Source organism: Gobio gobio, assembly GCF_949357685.1.
Source record: "Gobio gobio genome assembly, chromosome: 16".
Classification (NCBI taxonomy): domain Eukaryota; kingdom Metazoa; phylum Chordata; class Actinopteri; order Cypriniformes; family Gobionidae; genus Gobio; species Gobio gobio.
In genome coordinates this window covers 9,241,293-9,261,953 of record NC_137109.1, presented here as the reverse complement: position 1 = coordinate 9,261,953, position 20,661 = coordinate 9,241,293, and the positions used below count along the sequence as shown (strand labels likewise).

The following is a 20,661-nucleotide window of genomic DNA, read 5'->3' as shown; positions in this document are numbered from 1 at the left end:
ACTTTTACTGGAATACATTTGAATGAATACAAGAATGAAAAGTAAACTATGATATAGGGTTAGGTTCAAATTTTAGCTGTGGAGATGTATCTGAGACAACCCATGCTGGCAAACGAAATGCCGTCTGGAGACAAACCTTTGGGGGCTGATCATCAGGGTTGAAGAAGACTTCATCTTGTGTTGGCGAGAGAGGAGCGTTGACATCAGACATAGAGCTGCTGTGATGAATCTCTCGACTGGAGCACACGTTCATGTTCTGAAATCAACACAAAATTCAGAGTCTTTTACTCCTTTCACTGACCATGTGTTTTTCAGTATGCACTGCTGGATTCTACATCCCTGTCATTACACTGCACAATTATTTATTTATATTTTTGTTGCGTCATAAAGCTTTGTAAATTATGTTCATACATGTTTTGTATGTATGCATGTACAAATCATGTTCCATGCTACAACTTGAAAACAAATAAAGAAAAAAAATTATATTGTATATTTTTATCATTATATTTTCTCCCTGATGTCCACCTATAGTGTTAGTCAAGGTTTTTTCACTAAAAGCAGAACAACTATAACAGTTATTCCTGATCCATTTTCGCCCTCTCTCAGACGTTGCCAGTTCTTCTGTCATGTTTTGCTGCTGTGACTGTGAACACTGTGTCCTAACTAGACACAATGCAATAAAGCGACAAGTGATGAAAGGCATCTTTTCTATATAAAGCATGCCATCTGCAGAAACATTATGAATTCAAGAGAAAACTGCCTTTGCCATGGATAGTTAACTTGTTTCTGGAATCTTGACTTGACATGGACTCCCATATAAACTCTCCAATAGGGGTTGAACGACTTCAACTGCGCTCTCTCTCTCTCTCTCTCATCTCTCCGACAGCGAATTACACACAAACCCGCCTCCCCTCACTCACTCGTTTCATTTGCTCCGGATGAAGATTGTTGATGTTACAGGGCTTGAATTTCGGTGCGGGATTGTGTATAATTTGACTAATTCCCTCAGATTTTTAGCCTGACGTCGACATACTTCGATTCTAGTCAGAATATGAGTCTAATACTACTTCATTGGGCTGTGATTATGGGGCGTGTTTCAGCCGAACCAGGAAAGAAAATGCCTCTGCACTCAATTGGATAGACCTACAACCAATCAGAGCAATGGAGTAAGTGACGCATGTTGAGCGATGCATAGTTGTCAACAGAACTCAACTGCACGCACGCTGGAAGAAGTAGAAGAAGAAGATGAGTGTAAACTATCTTTTCCGGTTTTGTAAAAATAGTTTAAGGACACACGGAGTACTTACCAACGCCATCATTTCTGAGAGAAATAGTAAAGGTGAACGCATATACGAACAACTTTACCGTTTAGTAAACAAATTCAACCCAAGCGCTCTTTGGTGACGTGGATGTGTCACATGTACATGTCTTGTCTTGTTTAGCACATGTGGTGTTTTGGTTAATTTCTGGGCCATGTGCTCTTGTCTTCTGTCTGGACCCCACCCCTCGTGATTATTGTTTGATTGGACCCACCTGTTCCTCTCTTGATTTGTTACCCTTTTTAGTCTTCTTGTTTGCAGTCTTGTGTCGGATCGTTGTCGTGTATCGCCTGTTTCCCCGTTGTGCTTTATGTTCTGTTCCAGTCGGTATGTTATTTCAAGTTTGATTTTCCCCCATCGTGGGTTTTGTTTTGTGGTTATGTTTATTTATTATTTACAATAAATAACTTCCTCCTGCATTTGAGTCCTCGCTCTCTCTTCTGCATACCATCTCATGACAGGAAGCTTACGTTACTGTTGATCATCTATCCATCATTGTATAAAGCCCGCCCTGACAATTTGATTGGTCTGAACAGCTCTGGTTCGAGCATAGTTGCCTCACAACGGATCAAGTCCAGACCGAACTTCCCGACCTCAAATGTTGTGGGCGGGGCTAAATTCGGCTGGCATCCAGGCTAGCAGATTTTGTGCTCACACCCAAAAATGTGTGCGCATAAGCTACCTTTTGGCTAATGCGCACCTTTTTTTTCGCAGCTTCTTAAACAGTCAAATACACACATAATAATAACAACAAAATGCTGGTATTCACGTCAGTGAACATAAACATGCATGTGTAACAGTATAATGGATCCGTGCATCAGGTCTTAAAGTGACAGCAGACTAATATACCTGCTGTATTATGAGATCTATACGGCAGTTTTTGTGGCCAGTGAAAGTGAAACTTTGGAAAACCACTAGCCACAGTGGTGAGCAAAAAAGCCCTGTCAAGCCCTGGCTATGGCATATGACACAGCGCTGCCCACAAGGCGCCTACATAACAGCTTCTTTTTATTAGTCATTATATTTTGGGTCATTATATTTCTCTCAGATTTCTGCTGGTTCTAAATCAGATACAGATAAAGTAGCACAGTAAAGATTACATGTATATGAATGCATCTGTTAGAGAGTGATTTTGTGTGAATTAATGGCAGCGTTTCTCTACTAATAGTGAAGCTGTAGGTTTTAGTTACTAAGAAACATATGCAAGAACTTTCCTTTTTTATTGATAAATCACAGTACAGTGTTGACAATACATATGTGTTCCTGAATGTTTCTAGCATGACGTGCGAGTAACTGTCTGTATTTGTGTGCGTTACAATGCAGCAGCGCTTTAGTTTAGAGCAACGACTAACTTAAAAGCTGGTTAAAACGTGTATTCTCACGATCAATTTTGAGCATCCAGATGGTATAATCAAACATATACTGTGGAGCGCTCTCGGAGTATGCATTTATTTGTCATTTTAACTGTTGGAAACTGAGCATAAAAGTGGACTTCAAAGATTTATCATAATGTTGCATCCTCTATAGGCCATGATCACTGACTAGTCGATGTCAAGCTTAAAGCGTCATGGCAGAACATTAAAGTCGAGTCGGTGCAACCCCTAGTCTCGATCATCTAACTTGCAAAATGAGTAACTTTGCTGTGATCACAAATTAGCTAGTTTTTTACAGACCTATCCTTCATGTCTGCATTACACTGGTATCAGATTCATAAAACAAACTGTGATAAAATGTGCCACTCAAACTCAAATTGCTAAAATGGATCAGGAATACACTTTAGCAGCCTCTCATTTGTAATGAGCTTTGACAGACTTCACCACATTTTACTGTTGAGGATTCATTATATTCTGCATCCTGTTGTCGTAGAACATTAAGGTCTTTTATTGCAAAAGATAACGGACAATATGATTCTTTAAGAGCAGAATCAAGGACAGTTGTCATGTTTGTGATGACGTACCGGCTGTTTGGCGGCTCTCTGGAGCGCTGGAGTACAAGGACTGGAGTTGCTTCCTGATCCCAGACGTGACTGAACGTGAGGAATCCTGACAGCTATATTATTCAGATTGACAAGATGGGCGTCCAGGGATTCCAGTTTACCTGCCAGCTGAATGCCAGAGTTTCACAATATCAAGAAGCCATCCAAACAGGACAATCATGCATTGTTATATAAACCAATGTAGACATGAACAGATGATACACCATAAAAGTGGACAGTGTGTTTTTACCCCATCGTGTGGAGAGGTGGCTCTGGTGCTCTTCTGCTGGAGTCCGAGGTCGTGCTGCAGCAACAGCAGCTGTGACTGATCCCGGGGAAGCGTGCGGTGGGGTTTTCTGCCCTGAGCCTGACAAACAGACACATATTAACACACATCACTAAGACAGGGATAATGCACAGCTGGTCAGCATGTCATTTTCACAAAACAAACCCTGACGGGGGGATCAGCACCACAAAAAGAAGTGCAGCTGCTCATTGACAAGAAATATCACGCATACTAAATGGACCATTGGTAGATTTGAATTTGGATTGTATCAGGTCTAATGTGTTTACATTTTGTATCTGCCTTGTTTCTTTTTATGCTTTCTTTTTATATGCACATTGTCTTACTGTACAGCACTTTTAAATGTGCTATAGAAATACAATTTGACTTGACTTCGACTTGGACATGAAACAAGATTTCAGTTGAAATGTATTATGTGAGTAAAATTTCTTGCCTGGAACAACAGTCAAACTTACAGCTTAGTGCTCACTATACAAATATATTTGCTGCCATTAACCAGTGCTGAAAAATTTCAAATCTGGCTAAATTTATCGTAGAGACAATTGTATGTAGATCGTAGAAACATTGACACCAATGCTTTTTGGGAAACGCAGCCCACCTGGTGAGTTACGACATTTAACTCAAGACTATCTGATTTGCAAAAAAAATAGCGTTTTGGCAGAAAGTCTATATCGGAGTACAATTTCAAGCATACATAATCAGTCAATTCAATAAGCATTTAACGTCTTCAGTGACACTGAACAGTTTAACTGCTGTCTGATAATGCTTGTTATCCAGTGTTAAAGAAGGCATTACCTGCTCAGCAAAAACACTTAGAGATGCTGATTCAACATCAGTCCTGTGATGTTCACTGTCTTTGGGCTGAAATCCAATCAGAATAAAAGACAAAAAGCAGCACATTACACCAGCGATGAAGTTGTGAGGTTAACATTCACAACATTGGCACATTTTATTATTACATTCAGAAATAAATGTAAAATGCAGGTAAAAAAAACATTTACAAATATTCTAAACACTATAATCATGTATTTTAGTTCCCCTCATTCCACAAGAATCCCTTAAATTGAATGGTATTCAGAACAAATGTACGCATAAAATAAACAAATTATAGTGCCATTCGTTATAAACAACATTTATTATAAACAGGAAGTGAAACTGACTGACTGGCGTGTGGGAAATGAGCTATAGCCTTTAAATAAACTTCACATACCTTACCTTGAAGTTGAATGTGAGAAGAGATAAAATCCAAAACCCACAAGATAAAACATTTCTGTATGAACTCACAGACCAATAATGTCTAATCCGCGATTTAAAAAACAAAACACTACCTATATTACAAAAAAATAAGGTATTTATTAGGGCCCTGTGAATTTTTTTCTAGATTCATTTTTTTTTTTCAATTTAATTTTTTTTTACAGTTTTACAATTACATTTTAGTAATCAAAAAGCATGTCTAGTTAATTGAAATCATGAAACTTACAATTTAACATCAATTTATTAAAAGTTTTATTAAAAGTTTAATTTATTTATTAAAACAAAAATTACATGTTTAGGGCCCTATGAAATTTTATTGGTTTATTTATTTATTTTCTTCTGCGTTTTCTGCTTTAAATTTTCTGGATTACATTTGAATGGTTTAATTAAATCAAAATATTTAATCAAACTAAAATAATCCAAAAGTGTGTCTAATTAATTTAATTCATAAAAACAACAATTTACAACATACATACATATATACATACATACATACATACATATATATATATATATATATATATATATATATATATATTATTATTATTATTATATATATTTTTTTTTTCAGAAATGTTATGTTGTGTATTTACATTTTCTGGCAATTCAATGAAGGCATACGCAGTGATGAATAGATACATAAACATGTATTAAAAAACTACAGTCCATTAGAATCTATTCATTGAAGTGACTGTTTGACAAAACATTGGAATGAAAAGGAAAATGAAATGTATAAACTCTAACCTGTTTCTTGTGATTTCTTTTGCTTTTCTCGGTTACGTCAGTGTCTTCTTGCCATAGCATCTCCTGAAGCTCTGGCCACTGGAGTCCGGTCTCGTGTAACAGCCTTTCCTGCTGCTTTACAAACACAAACACATCGGCTATGAACTGACTTGTTCTTCATTTTTACAATTTTTTTTACCAATTTCAGCTTCTTCTTTTGTCTAGATTCCAGCTTTCAAATGTAATGAGGTGCATCCTGGGATGCTGTTTAAATGGCATTTAAGGAGTTTCTATGTCTGCTGGACACTTGGAGAACCCTGAATCCAGCTTTTCCTTCACTTCCGTTTCAACTCATCTGATTTTTTAAATGAAAACTATTTCACAATTTTGATTTGTCTAGAAAATAAATTTCATGCACAAACTTTCAGGCTTTCAGTTTTTAACATTCACTCAAACGTGTCCAAACGTTAAAAGACAGGGAACTTCTAGTAAACTGACTGGACATAAACAGCACTTACAAACGTTTGAAAGGACACTGAAAATCCAAAGCAAACAAACACTAAACTTGTAACAAAGGCAGATGTTGTAGAGTCAAACAAAGTGCGTCACTCTCCACCTGCATCGTGAAACATCAAACATTTTCTCTGAAATGCACTCATTACACAATAAAAAAACAAACAGATGAATTCTTACATCTTCGAGGCGTCGTCTTTCCTCCTGCTGTTGTTGGATTCTCTTCTGTCGGTCCGCGAGCAGTTGTCTCTTGTAGTTGTCTTGATTATGTGCTTGTTGGAGTAGTTGTGTTTGTGAGTTTGTCTCCTGCTGCAGACGCAGGAACTCTCGTCTTAACATGGACTCTCCAGGAAGATTCACTATAGAGCTATAGGAGCACAAAGCAAACGACATGAGAAACGACCCAACCTAAGACAAGGGCGATGCTGAAAACAAACATTTGTACAAAGCGGCATGCAGGGCTGTCAGGTTTTCATGCCATCTGTCATGTGGAGACTACTGACAGAGCACATTAACCCGACGGGTGACCCTCGCTGACCGGAGTCATTTTATGGGTCACAAGGCAAAGTATAGTCATGTAACGATTTCATTGATTTATTTGGATCTACTTTTTGGTCACTGTGGTGCAAACATCATTTGAGCTGCCTGTTAATGATGCCATTTCACAGTGATCTACTAGAGTTCATTAATGCAAATCTCACCTCTCAAGTCAACAGAAAATCCAAACGTTTACTTCCCTAATGCACTTTTCTGGTCTTATTGTCAACGCTTCATCAGTGCATGTTATTCCAAAGAAAAAAATCTAGTGTAGTTTTCCGCCATCAGGCCGAATAGTTCCTGTTGCATTTCCACTTGAATGCAGTTCGGCACTGCTCGATACAAACTGCTCCCGGTTAGCAATAGGAATGGGTATCGAGAACCGGTTCCATTTTAGAACCGGCTCCAAATTTCCCAGAACCGGTGATTCGATTAGTAACGCGCAATTTTGATTTCGCTTATCGGTTACTGTGTGTGCATTTTATTGTGATTTTCAACCATTTGAGCACAAAAAACATGCGCACACAGTTTTCTGTGCTGCAGACACACACACACACACTGCACACACACACACACACACACATAGTGAATGAATAGTGCGCGATAATGAACCTCTTCCTTTTTTTTTTTTCACAGCACGCGAATGGATAAATACACAAAAAAAATTCAAAATAGTCTTGTAAACACAGTCGGTTATGTCATTGACGGCATATTTTCTTGATGCCGTCTCTATGATAATGTTAATCAAACAACAAAAGAGGAGAAAATTCACTTGCTGTTCTAGACAGAATAACTTAACTATATTTGTAATGTATAGCCAATATTTTATCAAGAAAGTGCAGTGATATTTTACATTTGATTACAGTTTCTGTACCTACTACCTACGTGAAAATGTTTATTTCAATCCTATCTTTGTTCAGTTGTGACAGCAGCCTAACAAACCTGCTGCTGGGTTTATTATATATAGGTTTATTATATTTTTTCTCACACAAACGCATCGCTTGGATGCGCTTTTTGGGCTTCAAAATCTAATCCTCTATTCACTGCCATTATAAAGCTTGGAAGAGACAGGACATTATTAAATATAACTGATTGTATTCGTCTGAAAGGAGAAAGTCATTTACACCTACGATGGCTTGAGGGTTAGTATATTTTTGGGTGAACAAACCCTTTAAAAACCTTAATATTAGGTGCGATTAATCATGATTAATTATTAAAGGGGTCATAGAATGGTACATGCACTTTTACAAGTTGATTATACGGAAATGTGTGTTGGCAGTGCCTGTACACAACCATCCTATAATGATAAAAATACATCCAGTGTTTTTTTTTAATCTCCTTATATATTTTCCCCTGTCTCAAATCGAGCCGTCTGACCGTGTGACGTTACACGGTGTAAGCCCCTCCTAAGATTGTTGATTGACAGCAGCGTTTCAACACAGACCCGCCCTGAGCGAGCTGTCATCCGTCCGCCATTGTTGATACGCTGCAGCAGAATGGCGTCTAAGCGGTTGTGGTGTTGTGTTGTTGGGTGTAATAACGAACACAGCAGTCATTTTGATGTTCCTAAATCCGAACTGCTGAAGACCCAGTGGCTGCTGAGTTTTGTTTTAGAAGGGAATATTCCCCCCGATCAACGTCAATGTTTGCGCGAATCATTTCTCAGCAGACTGCTTTATAAATGAGCGTCAGTATAAAGCAGGTTTTGCTAATAAGCTGCTCTTGAAAAAAGGATCGTGTTCCTGCTGCACCTCAGGGAGATGTGAGTGTAACGTTTTATTAACCTTTATATTAATCTTTGCAAATCGCTTGCACGCTTCACGATGAATGAGGCTAAAGTTTACAGGGTAAGTTACATTACGGCATGCTTTCTGTGTATGATGTTCTCAATATAATTCATAATCCCACGTTTATAATGAACAACGCGTTATGTTTGTTATTACAAACTGTGTACTCGGGTGATAAAGTTAACGTGGTAACACTACACTAAGCTTACTTTTGTACATGGTTTATAACGGTGTCTGTTACTGATTAAGAAGTAATGTTAAAAAAAAAATCTTATAACATAACATCAATCTGTCAATGAACTAACACATCAGGAAACACATAGCAACTACGCTACTCTGCCAGTACAAAGATAGATCAAAGTGACATGACGTTAACCAACCATTCAGAAACGTTCGTCATCTGTTCCTGGTCCGACTCCGGTTCAAAATGATAAGGTTGCTCAGATGTGTCCTCAGAGACTCCCGTTGCCATTATTTCTCGAAAATATACCCTCAAATGTTGTCAAGGCAACACTCCACGTGTGTTGTGGTGTTGTGTCGGGTCGAACCGAACGCCCCACAGAGCAGAGGGGGCGGGGTCAGCAAAGCTCATTATCATTTAAAGTCACATACACTGAAATGAGTTGCTGAAAACTGAGCTGGTTTTGACCAGGTAAAATGAGTGTTTTCTTACAATACTAATGAGAATTTTTAATTAAAGTATATTACAAACTTTTCATTTAGACACTAAAGAATCATATTAACTTGTACAAAAATGTCATTCTATGACCCCTTTAAAAAATTATTAAAAACGATTAATTAGATATTTTTTCAATTGATTGACAGCACTAATATCAATGCTATTTTATTTTGTGCAGGCAATTATCTTATTTTCTTAAAATAAGCCTGACAATGTTCCTTCTAAATACTTCATTTATTGTATTGTGGTATTCTGCCATGTTTGCCACTGACATGCCCCAAAATTGTAACCTCTGGGCGCTTCCCACTCATATTTATGACATTCATGCATGTTCAACTCATAAATACGATCTTTCCGACATGATTTGAACGCACCAATATTAAATCACAATAAGTCATGGAAAAAGAACTCGAGCTGACTGACACAGCTGAAGCATGCACACAGAAAGCCGCATTTCTCAGCATAAGATCGCAAATTCAGTCCTCTTTCACATCTTATTGCACGTCAAAATGCCCCTTGTGATGAGTATTCATGTAAACACAGTCAGTTATGTCTCAATTGAAAGTGTAAACCGGATGTGTATCAGTATATTGGATCCGTGCATTCTGTCTTAAAGTGACAGCAGCCTAAAATACTGTCATTAAAGGGGTCATGACAAGAGAAATCAAATTTGCCTTGATCTTTTGACATATAAAAGAACTTTGTACTATTAAAACATCCTGCAAATTCCATGGCTTAAAATCTCCTCCTCATTATAAACAAAGAATGCATTTAATCAAGCTAAAAAAATAGCTTGTTTAGATATTGGGGGATATTTACGTCACACAGGCAAATATGACTTAAGACATACCTGGGTTCACCTTCATCTTCATTCATGGCATCTTCTTCATCTTCACTTCCACTATATTCATATTCCGTTCCCTCTGTTAAGATTGGTCACAAACAGAACTTGAAACAAATTTGGCCAACAGTGGTTCCCAAACCAAAAGAAAATTACACTACCATATGAATAGGGGATTTTTTAATGCTGTTCATCTAATCATAGCTCAACTACATAAGCAAGGGCGCTAGTCATAATCTAACTTGATGTCTGTTGTCGGCGCAATTATGGTCAACATTAACATTCATCCAGTATATGAGGACATTTTTCTCATCCTCGCACAGATAGCAGCAGAAGAGGTGCTGCGGCACTAGGACACAATTGGTTTTCAATGAGTATTAAAACTGCTTTTAACAACACTGTCATTTCAGGCATCTGTAAAAATCCCAAAAGTTGGAAAGTGAAAGAACATGCAGCCTGAAATGACCAGAATGCGTATTCATTCAAGCACATCTAAACATTCAGACTGTGTCTCGCACCTTTCTCTCGCCTCCTCTTCCTGGTTCTGTCCAGATGATCTTTGAGCGTGATGCGTACTTGTCGTTCGTTGGGAAGGTCTTTAATGAAGGAATGGCGTAAGAGTGTCTCTGTGGACGGCCTGTGGAGGTAGTTCTTCACCAGACAACTGTCCACGAATGTCAGAAACTTTTTAGACCTTGAGGAGCAAAAAAAAAAAAAAAACAGATTTATTGCATACATGTCTTCAGTGTGAAAGTAAATTTGCAAAATGCTACTGAATACTCTTCAAATACCAGTGGTGGACGAAGTACATATATCAAGTACCCTTATTATCCCGAATATAGGATGGTGTTTTATTTTTTTAGAAATGCCTCAGAAAAAACGGGTTTGTCTTATATTCAGGGTCTAGACTTTTACATGTCAATAATACACCAGCAATAATAGGTGGCGCCAAATATACGTAAAACAAGTGCCAAGAACTACGGTATCAGAGTGTAATGTTAGAAGATCACAAACGCAAAAAGACAGTCTTAAAAAGGGAAACAGTCAAAGAAAAGCTCACCGTCTAAGAGCCGCGTGATTGACATGTTTGCATGCCTCGCTGACGGGACCAAACATCCCCTGTACGTGATTTTAACATGTACAGTACCCAGATTTCAAAATACAATAAGATTTCACTTCTACTGTTAAGGACATGTTGGTAGGCTACATGGTTTTCAATATAAGCTGGATAGGCTAATTGTTATATAATTCAGATGAGCTACAGGATATTTTTATGGTAAGCCAAAAAGTGTTTATTTTTAAATGTGATCATTGGTACATTTTACCAGTATATACTATATTTTCAATACAAATATTTAAATATGAAAAATATGCAATATGAAAATAATTTTTAAATGAAGGCATTTTATTTATAAAATACAAGATTTAGTCTTCAAAAATACTTTTCCCAAAAGGTACATCTTATAATCAGGGTCATCTTATACAGGGTTTTTCCTACATTGAAATATTTTTGGCGGCCACCAAAACAACTCTTTTTGACTCCTCTCTGACCAGCTGACATAAACCATACTTTCAATAAACGGGAAACAAATCCTATCCAGTTTTGAAGTGTTTTCTGTGTGTTGACAAATCTTTTGCGATGTTGTAACAGACGGGATTCGCACACAACGCGTCTGCTAATGTCCGATTCGCGACCTAATGACTCCTTTGAACCGAATCATTTTAACGACTGGTTAGAACAACTGATCTATCCAACACTGAACTCACGAATCAGTTTAATCATTTAGTCAGAACAATCTGAAATGAGAACAAAAGTGTGCTTACCCAATTTAGCAAGAGTGGGTGTAAGAGTTAGTTTGAATTATCCACAGTCTTTCAGCTTATTTATGTTGACAATGTGTAGTAAAATAAATAGCCTATAAATCATTTAGTTTAGACTGGAGTGAGGTGAACCCAGAACAAAGTTGTTATTATTATGCTAGCTGATCATTTTATGAAATTGTATACGGCAGAAAATTTGGCCAACTTGTTCATTTTTTTAATAACTACTTTTTAATATTGATATGATTATATACCAAAACTATTATCTGTAAATAGTGTAAAAATGAGGAACAAAAACAAACATCAAGGTATCAAAATAAGATAAGCAAAAATTACAAACTGTTTCTTTGAATTTATTTTTAATGTATTGTCAGTGTTGTGCTTGCAGATCACATGGGTAGGGTACTTTTTACTGTGCGTGCGTGTGTGTGTGTGTGTGTGTGTGTGGGTGGATGACCATGTCTGTCAGCCTCCCCTGAAGACCATTTTTGACACAGGAAAAACCCTGTTATATTCGGTACATGAATAAAACTACAGATAACCAACTGATAATTCAAGTGTGCAAACAAGTAAAAATAACAAATTCTACCATATAGTACAAAGAAATGAGAAAAAACTAAATGCATGTTGACAAATATAAGCATACAATATAATACATAGGGCAAAATGTGTATCATTTTTTAAGAAGAACTCTATGCAAACACGCTAGTTTTCCATCATTTGAAACTGCTACAGGGACTGAAGCAGGGACGATGCATGGGCATTAAGTTGCGTTATTTTAATGTTATGTTTAGTTTTACCTAAAACCTGCCCCATTCAGACAGTAATACACAAATGTGGGCATGTCCAAGCATTTCATACAATGGGCTTAAACACCTGGAGCTCTTTCATAGCAGATTTAGTTCACAAACAACTGACGTAATGACGTAAATATGACATTCATTATTATAAATCCTAAAATTCGGCATTAGTAATTTACTTTTTACGGCATCAGTCGTGCGTACACTTAAGCACCATAGATCTCCCATTCTTGGTTCATTTTGAGTGAATTCAGTGAATAATTTGATTCAGTGAGCTGTTGACTCGAGAGCAGACGCAATCGGATCGATCCAATTCACAAATGATTCGTTCAGTGCGATTTGAGAACCGACCTAAAAGGTCAGTTGAAAAGAATTAGCTTGTTCACGAATTGGACGGCGCTATCGCATCTCTAAGTGGGTGACGATTTCCTCAGATTAAAATAACGAGGACCGACATGTTTTTATGAAACATAGTGGAGTGAAAAGCATGATATTATGCTTTGGAATATAGTGAAGTAAAAGTATCACAAAATATAAATACTTTGATAAAATACAGATACTGAAAAATGTATTCGAGTACAGTTACAAAGTAAAAATTCTTCTGTCCACCACTCAAATATGCAAAATAATCCTTTACTGGAACTATCAATGCCAGTGTAAACCAAAAATTGTTCTGAAGACAGTCTATCTGGCACATGTCACAATGCTCTCTATAATAAAGAGAAGTAACCGTACCATTTCTTAGACTTCAGTTTGGGAGGAGGGTTTCGTGGAATGAGAAACAGTGCTCTCATTGGATGCATATCACACAAGGCTGTGGAGAAATGTGGAAAACATTAAGAACCATTAAATCATACGCAACATGCATTTATAATTATATGAAAGTGTTTTTTTCTTCTGGAATATGCCTAGGAATCGTGTAAACTCACGTGGCGCTCCCTCTGCCATCTCCAACGCTGTGATACCCAGAGACCACACATCACTCTAAAAACAGAGTGAAATGATGATTTCATGAACATATTCACATATAATCTATCACTGATTCTTCAGATAAGGGACAAAACATGTTTGAATATGTTAAAACATAAAAACTAACACTAAATTATTAAAAATTGGTATTTTTGTAGACAAAGGTCTCAGATAATGAACCATGGGAACAGGTTTTTTTCTAAATATTTTTTCTAAAAAATTATATTTATTCAGTCCATAACTTGTGTCAACTCCGTCAGACACACTAAAAAGCATGCTAATTTAATTTAATCCATCCAAAAAACAATATAAAATCTTCAGTTATGTAATACTGGTGTTCAGTAAAGGAGCTAAATCATAAAATATATTCTCTGTTTATTTTTTGTTTGCTTTCACACTATTATGAACAACCCAGTTTCTAAAGTCCTTAATTCTCCTCCCTCCTTTTAATATTAAACATATATCACCAATGTTTTTAGATAATTAACACATACCACCATGTAGTTCCATTGATGTTTTAACATTTTTACGCAATACATTTTCAAAATTAACAAAAACCTTCACCTGGCGGTGTAAAATACTGATGGAGTTGACAAATCCTGACGGAGTTGACGCAAAGTGAGGACACAACTTTTATAGCCATTTTTTTACAGTTAGGTCCGGTCGAACGATTTATTAATTAGATGAATTAAATTCTGAATGGTAAGCAGAAAACACTTGAGGTTTCGCAACTGAATACTTTTTCAATCGCCTCCATATATGAAAAAAAGCAGAAATCTACTCTAGAAACAATCTAGTAATGATGGAATATTTACGTACATATTTACAGCGGGTCTATTCCCACGTGATTAGTATTACTAACTAGTATAGGTAATTTTTCCAGACCTTTTCCCAGAAGGTAAAAGTCAACGTAATCTTTACTGACATTGTCCGTAATGATTACTGAGATGGCACATTCGGACAGCACTAAAATCACTGAGAAGCTCTGGCAATAATTACTTTACCCCACTTCTCCATGTTAAACTAATCATATCCGAATAGTGCTTAATACTACTAGTAGCTTAAACGGATCTCAGTCGATGGACAGCCTGCCTACTTACCCTATAGTCATATGTAGAGTCAGGATTCTCATCACACGCGATCACCTCTGGCGCCATCCAATATGGCGTCCCGATGAACGTGTTTCTTCTGCCAATCGTCCTATCCAACTGAGCACTGACACCAAAATCCACTGACGACACAGGAAATCATTTAAACAGAGTTCAACAGAGTCATTTGGCCGTGCATTGTTTCTCATATAAAGCATTTCTCATATTATGTTTAATGCTGGTAATGGTTAGTCTCTGGTCTTACCGAGTTTAATTTCAGCGTTCTCCGTGAGCAGCACGTTTTGTCCTTTAATGTCTCGATGAATCACATGATGCGAGTGCAAGTGTAGCAGACCCTGAGAACACAAACAGCAGCAAATCAGTGTTTACACACGGAAAAATACTTCTTCACTTTCTTATGGTTGACTGTGAATAGAGCATGTATACAAGTAATGTAATTTATTAAGATTATGTAAAAAAAAAAGAACAAGCCTTATATTTTCTCAGATGAAATTTCACAATTTTCAATGTGGACAGAATGCATTTCATAATCCAAGCAAGCCCTTTCGGCAACAAAATGCATGTTTGATTCAAAGATTTTTGTGGATGAACTGCAATTGGCGGTTTTTTTTATTGATGTTTGCTGTTTTATGTTCTCCACAAACTTTTGTGCACTAACTGAAGTGCAGACTTCATCCCATGATGAAATGCAACTGGTTTTTATCTTTCTGGGTAAAATATGCATTCGAGGATAATTGCGTTTTGTCATAAAATACTGAATTTGTGTTACGTAATTCAGTCTTTCCATGAAAATAATCAGTTTACACTTAACACTGTCATTTAGGAAAGACTATAAATAAATAAAAAACATATATCAGCCAGATGGACTGATCTCTCAATTTACAAAGTACAAACAAATTATTATCTTTACAGTTTAAAATATGCCTTGCAAACATACTGAAAGATGTAATCATTTCATTTATTTCATTTACACTTTTGACTGCCACTGCAGACCAGGAACACCCCACAAGAGCTGCAGTTTTGGAGATGCTCTGACCCAGTCGTCTAGCCATCACAATTTGGCTCTTGTCAAACTCGCTCCTTACGCTTGCCCATTTTTCCTGCTTCTAACACATCAACTTTGGGACAAAATGTTCACTTGCTGTCCAATATATCCCACCCACTAACAGTGATTGCGATGAAGAGATAATCAGTGTCATTCACTTCACTCTGTAACCGTCATAATGTTATGCCTGATTAGTGTATTTTGCACTCTCTGTAATGGCAGAGGAGAGGCTCTCCAGACCGAGACAAGTTATTCCCCTCCACCTAAGCGCCTTAACATTGTTTGTTTTGTGCACCTTTCAATAGCCTTTAGATGTGATTACTCACTCTCAGAACCTCTCTACAGATGTAAGCGATCCAGTCCTCTTTAAGGCAGTTCCCTTTGGTCTTCTTCAGCAGGTCTGTGACCGACCCTGCGCCGCAGTACTCCATCACCAGCTGAAGGCCAAGACACACAAAGAAAGCACATTTAACATCTCACTTCTAACAAAAGCGTGACAGCATAGACGTCTAGACTGGTTATCGACGTTGTTATTCATCTCAGTAGCTTAATCAGGATGGTAAAGTCCTTCAGTTAAACGTCAACACACACCCTCAGACAGTGGCCTTTAAGGCCCAGGAGATATGAACTGCTGAGAGAAAGAATGTACTAGGCCCGTTCCCAATGCAGACACTAATGCCCCTTTTAATCGTCCAAACTTTTTGAGGGACCTTTTTAGCAGTTTCGAAACGGCAGAGGAACTGTGGGAGGTTTAACAGCCACACATGTATACAGACTTCTCGTAGATGACACTGCTAAGTACTGAGCATTTACTTTGAGGAAATGTTAAGTTTGTCAAGTCAAATATATTTGTATAGATTTATATAAAATTGTGATATCAGTTTGAATGAATGATCCATCGACTACTTCACTTGTTTCATTACTGGATGAATCAGCGTTTTTGAACGAATCTCGTGAATGAATGATCCATCGACTACTTCACTTGTTTCATTACTGGATGAATCAGCGTTTTTGAACGAATCTCGTGAATGAATGATTCAATAACAAAAACATTTGTTTAAAAATCTTGTCGCCACCTACTGGTGTAACGCTGTAATCGATATAATCGTTATTTGAAGCGCCATGTTACTTTCAAAAGGTGTTTTACTCTATTTTGATCGCTACCATAAACATCAGTTTTATAACCACAACTGCTCTCCTTGTCAAAGGTTTAATAGACACAGGCGAATTGTTATTTAGGAATGAGATTGCGAGGGTGTTTGATCTTAACGATTAGTCGTGCAGCTCTACTGTGTGGTAATGCACTTTACATTTTTGCAACCATATAAACAAATCAAAGCCTACAGCAATGTCCATGAAAAGATCTCAAAACAGCTGTTGCAGGTTGGGATCCACCACAGATAAGCACTGCACAAAAGTATCTATCAGTGTAAAACGTGTCCAGACAGCAAGAAAAGCGCAGCTCCCACCCATTGTTGCCGTTTCCATTCTGGCGTGTGAGGAAACAACAGCAGAAGAAAACATACAAAGCTATATTCCTCCACCACTGGGTGCGAATACTAAAGACAGATCTCTTCAGGTGTGAGGTCTGTTTTAGACAAGATGGTTGACCCAAATATGCAAATTCTGTTTCAGTGAACTGACAAAAATAATAATTCAAAATATCATCTTTTTTGTTCCAAAGAAAAAAGTCCTACATGCGAACTGTCCCTGACTTGAAACCTTATAATAGCCCATAAATGAACACAGCAGAAGTTAAAGCCTGATTTTGTTTGGGACTGTGGCAAGCAGGGCGGGTCCGAGAGCCGCGGGAACGGAGCGAGGCGCGAGTGATAGTGAGCATCACCTGGGAATCTAGTGCAGCCGCCAGGCCCCACATATTGCATACTGTAGTGCATATTGGGAACGGGACCCACATTTTTTTTTCTCTCTCTCCAATCTCTCGCCTCTGTCTCTCCTCATGCTCTCCTTTTCTCTCGTCTCGTCTGTTCTTACTCTTGGCACGAGTGTTAGTGAGCCTGTGTGTCACACCGGTCTCTAGTCCCACAGAGGAGCTCCGGAAGGATAAAAGGAGGAGTGACTACAGTGAAGGAGGAGAGAGGACCAGGCCTGGGACATTTATGTTGGTGTTTTGTTTCAATCTATGCAGCAGTCGTCCGTGAGGGGCTGTGAATAAAGATATGTTGAACATTCGCCGGTTCCCATCTCCATCTTCCTCCTGGGTTTTGGCACCAATGTAGCAATATTAAAAGCTCAGGGAAGGAGGTATGTGCGGTCACATAGCCCTTGCCGCTGTGGGGAATTCTCAGTGCCATCATGTTGGATGGAGCAGAATCTGCAGGCAAGGACACTCGAGCCGGTGGTGCTGGAGGGCCCGGCGAGGGGACGGTTATACTCGTCTCCGTCCACCGAAGCATGGAGGGGCGGCTGCCGTCGAGTCGGAGGAGGTGACGTTGTTTGCCGACATCAGTGCCTGCATCCAGCCGCCAGCCTGGGGAGGAGTAGGTGCCGCGGGAACGGGGACTCGTTGCCAGACAGCGACGTGGAGGAGCCGTCGCCGGCCATCAGGGGACGGGGGAAGTACAAGGCTGTTTACCTGGAACCTCATGCAGCCGCAAGGCACTTCAAAGGATTCACCCAACTGGTGTTTTTTTCTCTCTCGCCTCTGTCTCTCCTCATGCTTATCTCATCTTTTCTCTCATCTCTCCTTACCCCTCGGTGCTCTTGTGGAAGTAAATCGCAGTCTTGTGGGTACCCCGGCCTGTAAAGGGGGTATGTGGTTGGTCCGAGAGCTGTGGGAACGGAGCGAGGCCGGTGGCGCGAGTACTTAAGAGCCCCATGGAGGAGTGATGACAGGGAAGGAGGAGAGAGGACTAGGCCTGGGACATGTTGGTATTTTGCTTTAATTTACGCGGCAGTTGTCGGTGAGGGGCTGCCGTTTTACTTTCGTTTTGTTATTCATGTTTATATTGTGAATAAATTAATGTTGAACGTTCGCTGGTCCCCGCCCTGAGCCTATAATATTGCTACAGCGACCCTTTTTGGAAGGTGTCTCTGTTACCTCAGAAGCACAAACTATGGCTCGTCTAGTAATGTGAGACACTATACACATGCCGTTAAGAACCTCTAGAGGAAATCAGGTTGATTGTTTATTTGGGTTCAATACTCACCCAAAGCTGGTCATCCTGACCTGCAGGACTTTTCTTAACAAAAGCACCATAATACGTGGCTATGTTCCTGTGATGGGAATGAGTTTTCAGCATGTTAATCTCCAGTTTGATTTCATCTTCCTCATCCTGCAGAAGATAAAATACATTTGTAAATGTTCATTTTATCCATTTCACCATGAAACAACATATAATAACAGTAAGAAAATCAATGCATGTTAAAACAAGAGAATATAGAAAATGTCATTACTGAGTAAGGGAGAACAATACATGTATATTGAGACTCCCTTTATAAAACAGCACTCCAAACATAAGCATTCATATGTAAAGGCTGCTTTCACAGTCCAAAGAGGAAAGACAGGAGAGGTGTGTATGGAAGTGATGGCCAGGGGAAAGGAAATCTGGAGCCTGGGGTTCAAATGACCACTACTTTGCTCTGTTATCTCCCATGGCAGATAATGCAAGACGGAAAGGGAACCAGGAAACAGCATTTCAGTGATGGGGAAAGCAGTCTTTTTTTAAAAAGCTTATTAACTGACTCATATTGAAAAAAAAAAAAAACTTTTTTGATTAAAGTCTGTATATCCATGCACTGAATCCACGCTCAAATTACAGGAATTAAATTCTGCACAAACAATCAAACAGGCTTGTTGCTTTGTGTAATGAGTTTGGCTGTCACTTGGGTAGTGGCCAGACAGACTGTCTGGATGTGATATCATATGCATATTAATTGGTTACATACCCTGTATCAGACAGATCATTTAACATCATCAGTTTAACCATGATCTTTTATCATTTTTTAACCAATGTTATTCTCCACAGATCTTTCTCTTGGCCAAAAAAACATGTTTTACTGTATGTTATTTCACAAAACGCCATTGGTTCTTGCTGGAGTCAAATTTCGCGGACATCAAATCGGACACAATGCATCTATAAATGCTGAATATTCAAATTATGGTGGAGGATTATCAGGGAATAATTTGTTACATTTCATTCTGTTCCTCACACAGATATATCGAATGAACCACTTTGATAGTTGTGTTTGTTCAATGGAAACATTATAAACTGGTACATTTGTCTTTATGTTTGTCTTTATTATTAACGAGTGCATGATGATGCTGTATGGTCGCAATGCCCCATTTGCTTCGACAAGTTCTTGACTGGTTTCATTTTTAAAGATCTAAATGCTGTGAAATTTGGCTCACACTGTAACCAAAGCTGAATGTATTTTCCCATGTAAACGCATCAGTCATGTTCCTAAATTTACAATTTGGGGGAGATTAACCCATTAATGGTATATTATAGTAATGCATTTTAACATACATGTTTTTTACATACATTCTTCACCTTCTCCAACAATTCAAAATTGTTATTTTCTTAAAACAATTGTTGCATGATTACATTTATTCAAACACAAATAATATGCCAAATAATATAATATGCCCATATTTAGTTACAGAAAACAGCACAAACACCCTCTTTAAAGAACACATGCTGGCATGACACTTTCATTTGACCAGAATATCGCAAGTGTGACAAATGCTAAACTCCAGCATTCATATTTTCAGATCATAAGAGAAGTGAGATAAGTAAAACACTGGTGAGAAAAAAATATCCATTTAAGAGCATAGCTCTATTTGAGGGGTTTGAACTCTTAACATCTGGCAACCCCAAGCGTAAAAGCTTGTGGAGGCTTGTGCTACAATGCAAGATAACTTGTCAAAGATAAGAAATGTCAAATATAAAATGTGTAAGTAAGCCTTGTTATGTGCTTGTCCTTCAGTCAAGTAAATTGGTTATTTAAAAATATTCTGAATC

At 38.2% G+C, this 20,661-nt stretch overlaps 1 protein-coding gene across 8 annotated transcripts in view; it reads right to left on the bottom strand.

Annotated features, from left to right (window-relative positions):
- The window catches only part of LOC307139683 (mitogen-activated protein kinase kinase kinase kinase 4), an 89,176-nt gene that overhangs the window by 47,728 nt on the left and 20,787 nt on the right, over nucleotides 1-20,661 (bottom strand). For 7 of the 8 annotated variants that reach the window (XM_079838734.1, XM_079838739.1, XM_079838735.1 and 4 more), the window contains exons 4-17: nucleotides 18,847-18,972; nucleotides 16,003-16,113; nucleotides 14,876-14,966; nucleotides 14,623-14,753; nucleotides 13,483-13,537; nucleotides 13,289-13,367; nucleotides 10,451-10,626; nucleotides 9,942-10,014; nucleotides 6,269-6,455; nucleotides 5,597-5,710; nucleotides 4,394-4,459; nucleotides 3,545-3,661; nucleotides 3,277-3,423; nucleotides 137-256 (exon numbers count right to left, since the gene is read on the bottom strand). In XM_079838734.1, coding sequence (XP_079694860.1) covers nucleotides 137-256; nucleotides 3,277-3,423; nucleotides 3,545-3,661; nucleotides 4,394-4,459; nucleotides 5,597-5,710; nucleotides 6,269-6,455; nucleotides 9,942-10,014; nucleotides 10,451-10,626; nucleotides 13,289-13,367; nucleotides 13,483-13,537; nucleotides 14,623-14,753; nucleotides 14,876-14,966; nucleotides 16,003-16,113; nucleotides 18,847-18,972 — 1,593 coding nt within the window. The remainder of the gene's footprint in view (nucleotides 1-136; nucleotides 257-3,276; nucleotides 3,424-3,544; nucleotides 3,662-4,393; nucleotides 4,460-5,596; nucleotides 5,711-6,268; nucleotides 6,456-9,941; nucleotides 10,015-10,450; nucleotides 10,627-13,288; nucleotides 13,368-13,482; nucleotides 13,538-14,622; nucleotides 14,754-14,875; nucleotides 14,967-16,002; nucleotides 16,114-18,846; nucleotides 18,973-20,661) is intronic. The other variant, XM_079838736.1, reaches the window with a different exon arrangement.